The 7,360-nt window shown below is 50.8% G+C and overlaps 4 protein-coding genes across 4 annotated transcripts; 1 reads left to right on the forward strand and 3 right to left on the reverse strand.

Annotated features, from left to right (window-relative positions):
- Positions 1–140: 140 nt before the first annotated feature.
- Positions 141–1,490, forward strand: aspD (septin aspD; the record flags this gene model as incomplete). The annotated part of the gene is made up of 6 exons (XM_067617542.1): positions 141–279; positions 353–481; positions 541–622; positions 673–810; positions 879–1,092; positions 1,152–1,490. 6 exons carry the CDS (start codon positions 141–143, stop codon positions 1,488–1,490), a joined length of 1,041 nt encoding a protein of 346 aa, XP_067481351.1.
- Positions 1,491–1,998: 508 nt separating this feature from the next.
- On the reverse strand, positions 1,999–2,879 carry ASPBRDRAFT_194986 (guanylate kinase; the record flags this gene model as incomplete). Its single annotated transcript, XM_067620817.1, has 4 exons — positions 1,999–2,271; positions 2,367–2,569; positions 2,685–2,795; positions 2,864–2,879. 4 exons carry the CDS (start codon positions 2,877–2,879, stop codon positions 1,999–2,001), a joined length of 603 nt encoding a protein of 200 aa, XP_067481352.1.
- Positions 2,880–2,893: 14 nt separating this feature from the next.
- On the reverse strand, positions 2,894–5,402 carry ASPBRDRAFT_41910 (putative Golgi matrix protein). Its single transcript, XM_067624687.1, has 7 exons — positions 5,251–5,402; positions 5,047–5,168; positions 4,550–4,975; positions 4,057–4,492; positions 3,724–4,003; positions 3,554–3,660; positions 2,894–3,487 (listed from the first exon to the last, which is right to left on the reverse strand). The coding sequence occupies exons 1-7, from the start codon at positions 5,258–5,260 to the stop codon at positions 3,270–3,272; spliced, it is 1,599 nt and encodes a 532-aa protein (XP_067481353.1). The 5' UTR covers positions 5,261–5,402; the 3' UTR covers positions 2,894–3,269.
- Positions 5,403–5,603: 201 nt separating this feature from the next.
- Positions 5,604–6,691, reverse strand: ASPBRDRAFT_150090 (putative DUF814 domain protein; the record flags this gene model as incomplete). The annotated part of the gene is made up of 5 exons (XM_067619316.1): positions 5,604–6,188; positions 6,248–6,374; positions 6,435–6,439; positions 6,515–6,559; positions 6,619–6,691. The coding sequence occupies 5 exons, from the start codon at positions 6,689–6,691 to the stop codon at positions 5,785–5,787; spliced, it is 654 nt and encodes a 217-aa protein (XP_067481354.1). The 3' UTR covers positions 5,604–5,784.
- Positions 6,692–7,360: the final 669 nt, after the last annotated feature.

The following is a 7,360-nucleotide window of genomic DNA, read 5'->3' on the forward strand; positions in this document are numbered from 1 at the left end:
ACCCTCTTCTCTCGCTACTCCCCCCCGGCTCGTTAACCAACCATCTCCCCACCCCTTGGGACGCCCGTCTACTGATAGATATACACAACTCGTTTGATCCCAATTTACCCCTTCGTTATCTACAAGCGTCTTTCTTCAAAATGGCAGCCGCAGCCAATTCGTCTTCTGCCAGTCCCGCGACGGTCTTCCCTCGCAGCCACGTCGGTTTCGACAGCATCACCTCCCAGATCGAGCGCAAGCTGTTGAAACGTGGGTTCCAGTTCAATGTCATGTGCGTTGGTGAGTCGACTCTTTCACCTACCAGCTCCGAGCAAGAGAGCCCTCCCTTCTCCAGCTAACAGGGACAAAATAGGCCAGACGGGTCTGGGCAAGTCCACTTTGATCAACACCATCTTCGCTTCGCACCTTATCGACTCCAAGGGTCGCCTGACCCCCAACGAACCTGTCCGCTCGACCACCGAGATCCAGACCGTTTCGCATAGTATGATCACCATGCCATTGCCGCTTCACTCGTGGCAGAGCTAACCGCTTTATCTATAGTCATTGAGGAGAATGGCGTGCGTCTGCGTCTCAACATTGTTGACACCCCCGGATACGGTGACCAGGTCAACAACGACAGATGGTAATAGGCATCCATCCGCAACATCTATTTCCGAGCTAACGTACTACTAGCTGGGACCCCATCGTGAAATATATCAAGGATCAGCACTCCGCATACCTTCGCAAGGAGCTGACCGCTCAGCGTGACCGCTACATCCAGGATACCCGTATCCACTGCTGTCTGTTCTTCATCCAGCCGTCCGGCCATGCGTAGGTTTCACCACACTTCCACGACCGAGGATCCCTCCCGAAGGCTAACCGACTCTTCTTTCATACAGTCTCAAGCCCATTGACATCGTTGTGCTGAAGAAGCTGTCGGACGTTGTCAACGTTGTCCCCGTCATCGCCAAGGCCGATTCCCTTACCCTTGAAGAGCGTCAGGCATTCAAGGAGAGAATCAAGGAAGAGTTTGCCTTCCACAACTTGAAGATGTACCCCTACGACAATGACGAACTTGATGATGAAGAGCGTGCCGTCAACGTCCAGATCAAGGTACGTAACTCATCCTATGTACAGCAATTCCATTTATCTCTGCCCCTAACGTTTTTCAGGACATCATTCCCTTTGCTGTTGTGGGTAGTGAACGTACCATCGTCGTCAATGGCCAGCAGGTTCGCGGCCGTCAGAACCGCTGGGGTGTCATCAACGTGGAGGATGAGAACCACTGCGAATTCGTTTACCTGAGGAACTTCCTCACTCGCACTCATTTGCAGGACCTTATCGAGACGACCAGCCAGATCCACTATGAGACCTTCCGTGCCAAACAGCTGCTGGCACTGAAGGAGAGCAGTGCCGCTGGGAGCCACCCCGGTAGCAGCCGTCCCATCAGCCCCTCGGCGGACAGGGAGCTCAGCCGCAACTCGCAACGCATGACTATGAACGGTTATTAGTTTGGCGGAGAGAAAGAGTTTATGGCGGTGGTTGCGTGGAGCGACCATTTCGAACGAACCATTGCCATGTATCGGCGACCAATCGCAGGCCCACAAATGCAGTCTTGAGGCTCGATTTTCTTTCCTTTTCATGTTCTTGATCTTACTGCACCACCTTCATATCGGCATGTTCTTACAGATATCCTCTTTAACTTCAGGCTTTTCCTCATCGTATTAGTGTTCATCCTACCCTCTCCAGCATTCAATGAGGGTTATTCGTCTTGCTTTGTTTCCTATGAATTGGTTATCCCAGGTCGAAAAGAGCTAGCAACGAGAGCGCTAGGCGTCGTCTTGTCATTTCCTGTACCTAATTCCCTTAATTGCGCATCGCCAGGAGAATATAGCTGGTTCGAAACAATGAATTATTACTGTTCTTCACACAGTGAAATCTATGGGAATCACATGGTCTAAAGCTTCATACTTATCAAACGCGCAATGGCCAGTGCAGCACCAGACCATCTGGAACTGATTATTGCGACGCACCAAAGTTGCCACCGTCAACGATCCAATCCCTCAATTCCGTGTACGCCTTCTCCAAGTCGTCATTAACAACAACCTTATCGTGAGCCCCCGGTTCCTTGGCATACTCGAGCTCGTTCTTGGCCTGTGCAAGACGCTTGGTCAGGCTCTCCTCAGTCTCCGTGCCTCTCCCGCGCAATCTCTTCTCCAGCTCCTCCACTGAGGGGGGTGCCAGGAACAGGAAACGAGCGTTGAGATCGGTACGCTTCACCTGCTTGACTCCCTATTCCAGTAAAGTACAATCAGCATCTTTCTGCGAACGCCTACTCGATGCATCGCGGTATCACTTCCGCCCGGCAAGAATGGGCAGATGCTTACCTCCATCTCAATATCGAGAATACAGATCCGGCCCTGCTCCGCAATGTTCTTGACCGCTTGCACACTAGTGCCGTAGTAGTTTCCGCCGAATTGCGCATGCTCGATGAAGCCGTTCTTGCTCACGAGGTCCAAGAAGTCCTCCTTTGTCGTGAAGTAGTATTCGCGGCCATCCTGCTCACCCGGTCTAGGTGCACGAGTGGTATCTAATCTCACAAAACACCAGGTCAGATTCAGTGCGTCCGTGAGGTGACGGGGTGGTCGGTTATCTGGGCAACCAGTGGCACGGGGGCTGAGGAAATCAGGGGAGGTTGAACGGACGCGAAATGGAGAATCCAAAGCGATCAGGGATCTCGGCGAATAGTCGCTTTAGCAAGGTGGACTTTCCGGTGCCTGAGGGGCCGGACACCACCACCGGACGGAACTTGTGCACTAAAGTGCTCCAGAGTCATGGTCAGGATATCCTATTGAGTTAACCTTTCCTAGCTGAGAAGACGCACCAGCACTGGTAGCCATTGTCAACACTGAGGGACGGATTGCCGAAGGTGCACGAATGATTTTCGAATAGGAAAGGACACGGGGCCTCAACAGGCAAAAATGCATATATTAGTCGTATATAAAGAAGCCGGAGGTGGGATGTCGGACTTTCACCGCATCTGCTTTGCCCATGACTTTTGGGTGGCACAGTTGCGGCAGAACCAGAGGCGGTGAGGGGGCACCGGCCGTTTTAGGTAGTTAAAAACATAAGAGTAGTAAGCAACAAGAGTACAAGATGATAGCGAGTACATATTCTGATAAGAGCCTGCTTATCGTACAACCTAAATAATAACAAGCGCACCGCCCTGGACTCTACTCAGGATCGGTCGACCTTCAAGCACCAGTGAAATCAGCCAAAGAGTCTTCATTTCACGGCTTTGGTGGTAGATGCTCGGTACTCTGCGACTCTTGCTCCAAGAAGTTTGACCACAGCTCCGCTAGGGACTCTTTGGAGTTCCCATTGTCCAAAAATTCCGTTGCCAAAGTCTGGCTGCTCGGCGTGCGGTGGACGGGAGTGCTCGGAACCCTCAGCTTGCTAGAGGTGCTAGAAGCCCCTGGACGCGCCAGGCCTGCCTGCTCACGTTGCTCTAATGCGTATGGTCAGCATCATTGTGTATGTGGCATTTTATCAGGCGCCGGGGTTGTTCGCTCACCATCAGACCAGCCTAGAAGTGCGGCAATAAGTTGCAGGATCTGAAACTTTTTTGGATCCGATCGGTCGAGAGCAAGGAAATGCAACAAATGGTTTGTCACAATATGCCTATAGCATTCTGTGAGTAGAGTTCTCGGATGGCCTGCGCCCATTTGCGGAAGTTTGACATACCGGTCAACATTATCCTCTGGTTTGCCTTTCTTGAGGAAACGCAGGGCCTTCGTCAGGTGGTCGTTCAGCGTTACAGCTTCATGTCGGAGCTTTCCAATCAAGAGGTTCTTCTCCTTGACTTCTTTTTCAAACGGCCGTACTCGCTCAAGCTCTGTTTGGGCGTCCTGGAGAGCCTTGTCAGCCTTTGAGGCTTTCTCGTCTGCGCCTTGAAGCGCCTGCTTCAACTCTTCTAGCTGAGCATCGGAGCTTTCTACAAGCTCACGAAGTTCCTTTTTACGTGCTATTGGCTCGTTAGCATCTGCAATTGCCATTTTCACACTAATATGCCCTCACCTGTTTGGATCTCTTGTAGCGCACGTTGCAGACCATCGACAGTGGCCAATTGGGAATCACGTTCAGCAGCAGTCTTCTCGTAAGCATCCTTGACGGTAGCAAGCTGTTCTTCGAGGTCTACGACTTTCTCCCCCAAGCTCTCTCTGACTGACCGCTCCTCCATTGCCAGCACTTCCCAGTTATGCATGGCCTCCTTAGCCTGCTCAAACTCCGATTGTAGGTAGTTTTCCTGTTCAAGCAATTCCTCCTTCTCCTTAAGCCAATTTTGTTGTGATAGACTTGTACGGTCCCGCAATGTCGAAAGCTCCTTCGACATCTCGCTGTTCGCTTCTGATAGTTGCTCGAATTCAGTAGACTTAGACTGTAGTTCCTCCTGTAAGCTTGAGTTCTGCTCTTCTAGCTCTTCGATTCTCGATCTCGCTTGGGCAATTTCTTCCTGTCCGAGGTTTAGTGAAAAATGAACAGAGGTTCAACCTGAGGCGGTAGAACATACAGCGTCTTCCCGGAGTCTTTCGCCGAGCTGGGACTTGATCGTATTTACCCTTTCCAGGAGTTTCTGGAATTGGGTTTCCGCATGCTCTTTCTTGCTCTCGGCATCATTCAGCTTCTCTTGCAGAGCTTCCATGTCTGCATGGTGTTTGGATTGTATTTCCTCCAACGACTTCCGCATATCGGTCACCTCTGCGCGCAGTGTATCACGATCTCTCACAAGGGCATCGAGCCGTTCGTTCGATTGCTGAATATTCGAACCGGCGGACTTGTTTGCGTTCTCTCCGGGCTCGGTCGTATCGTGAGCAACAGAAGTTTCCGAATCCCCAGTAGCCTCCTTTGTCGAGCCAGTAGTTGGCTCAATCCCATTCTCATTCTCGATAACTTCGCCATCTGGATCTTCGACGTTGTTTTCCGTGTTCGTATCAACCTGCACGTCTCATGATCCGGATTTAGTGCCCGCGGGCTTTCAGAACCAGGTTTATGCGCGGGAGCCCTTACAGTCTGTTGCATGGCCTCCGAGGTCTCGTTTGCTTCCTTGTCAGGGCTATGTTCTGGGCGTTCATCTATTTCCTTGGGCTTAGCGGCCCCCTTATTCTTCTTTTTGTTCTTCTGTTTTACGCCTGTTGGACATTGGTCAACTGTGAGCATGAACGAACGTCGGAAATTGAAGGGAATGAAACGAGGCGCGATTCTGGGACGGACCTTCGGGCATTTTTCCTTCTTCCCACTTCCTATGGGAAAGGCGTTTCGTTCTAGGGCTGCTGTGATGGTCACTGCGCCGGAGGGGCTTGCGTGTCGTTATGAGGTAGGGACCATAGCTGTCAACATTGCTAGCGCAGGGAGATCGCTTCCGCCGTCCGCAGCTCTCGCTTAGGTACGCAGAACCACGTCCCCGACGCCTTACGGGATGGGCCGCAGAACTTCAACTACTATATCATGCCATATTATGCAGCTGCTTGCTTGGATTCCTTCGTATGTTCTAGCTAAACTCTTAGTTCTTTCCAGTCGATTGTAGGGTCCACCATTCAGCGAGACCGCTTATTGATCTCAACCACTACGCCCGATAATATACCCAGGATACACCCCGATCGCTCAAGCCGCAATTACCTTGGGAACCCCTGACAAAATGTCATGAGGTTGTTGCGAGGGATTCCATGGCTTTGAAACAACTGCCCACGGAAATCCGAGTATCCAGCTTGTTCCTCTAATGACCGATCCGCACTCATTTTCTTGCTATCACATAAAGTCATCGAGGAAATCAGGATCTCGGTCTTGATTGTTGCTCGCCTGGATGTTCTCCTCGCTCATCAGGTCATCATAGGCATGATCTTTCTGCCACTTCAACTGTTCTCGCTCCCTCCGTTCCTGCTTTTCCCTCGATCGCTGCTCCTCTCTTACCTTACGCTCCTCTTTTTGCTTCTTCTTTAGATATTCGTCCTTCTCCGCCTTGAGATCGGGGTACTTTTCAATACGCGTCTTGTTCAATCGGTTGACAATGGGATTTTCCCGTTGTCGAACAAGGACCTTGCGGACCATTTTATGATTGTGGAAAGAGACCTGGCCGGTTGCCATAGATCCATCCTTCATGAGATTCGACCATGGCGTGTAGATCACGGTTATGTTGTCCTTCTTGTTCCCTGCTCTGCGACTTAGTTCCCCTCTCATAGGTGGTTTCGGTTGTCGCGTCGTTGCTGCTAACCTTCGATCGAATTCGCTTTCGTCAGCTGTGCACAATCTTCCAGCAGCTGCTCTGGGATGTTATCCCATGTTTCACCCTCCCGGAGGCGGAGATATACGTGGGCACTGGACAAATTATCGACGTGGAACTAAACGTAGCATCAAGCTCCGGTTAGATCCTGCGGCTCTGGCACGAGAGGATGATGAACAAACCCTACAAGTTAAGCGCGCAGATGCAAGCGTCAGCACGCTGTTTGCGATAAGTAGTCGGTGATGGCGCGAGGGTGACGGTACCAGACATCCTTCTCCAATCCATGTTTTATGAGGTCCTCATCTACCCACAAAATCGTCAGACTCTGCGCATGTTCTAAGACTTGAACATGGTCGTCGTACTCTCAAATTTATCTTTCCCGACATAGATGAAAGCCGAGGGGTCAACGACCTTTGATGTATAATAGTATACCATTTTGTCACCACGATTTCTTGTCAAGGGCTGAACCGACAGAATTAACAGCAACGTGATAACAATAGGAGCCCGACAAGGGACAATCTAGTATCCCAAGACGATTCGACGTGTGTGGAAAGATTTCTTTGCCAGAGCGCGCGGGGAACTAGATGCGGATTAGTCATGTTTGTATCCGTAACTTAACTAACTAGTGAAGTTAGGCGGTTTCTGGCCATTAGTTTGGCTGTCTACTACGTGGTACTAGATAACTAGTACGTATAGATAGGCAGTCTCAGCATGGCCGGTCCACTGGCTAGTTAAACAGCCAGTCATTTCGCTACTACAGTAAGGATATCATTCCTAAATTCATAATGTATTGCACAGTGCTTCTGGGAGTTTGGATTCAAGACATAGTTATCTGCCTACTGCTTACATCTCGTTATTACTTTAGCACGAAGTACGTAGCCATCTTGTCCGCCTGGCGCTTTCGCTCAACGAGCCACTGACCAAGTCGCCCTGTCACTTTTGCAATGACATTAACTGCATCTGCAATACTGAATGGTAGACCGGGGAGTGGCCATCCCACTTCTGCTGAGTTAGTGTGTCACGCTGGACTCCAGCAGGCCGCAACAGACTAAGTGGGTGTTTCAATGAGCCCACAGCAGGGAACATGGGGGCCGATGCACCGAT

Source organism: Aspergillus brasiliensis (genome assembly GCF_001889945.1).
Source record: "Aspergillus brasiliensis CBS 101740 unplaced genomic scaffold ASPBRscaffold_4, whole genome shotgun sequence".
Classification (NCBI taxonomy): domain Eukaryota; kingdom Fungi; phylum Ascomycota; class Eurotiomycetes; order Eurotiales; family Aspergillaceae; genus Aspergillus; species Aspergillus brasiliensis.

Excerpts from the sequence above, each read along its gene's own strand:
- ASPBRDRAFT_41910 (XM_067624687.1), bottom strand. Across the intron at positions 4,493-4,549 it reads AAAGACTCCGGGAAGACGCT|GAAGAAATTGCCCAAGCGAG; the intron begins GTATGTTCTACC and ends AACCTCGGACAG. Across the intron at positions 4,004-4,056 it reads GCTACAAGAGATCCAAACAG|CACGTAAAAAGGAACTTCGT; the intron begins GTGAGGGCATAT and ends ACGAGCCAATAG.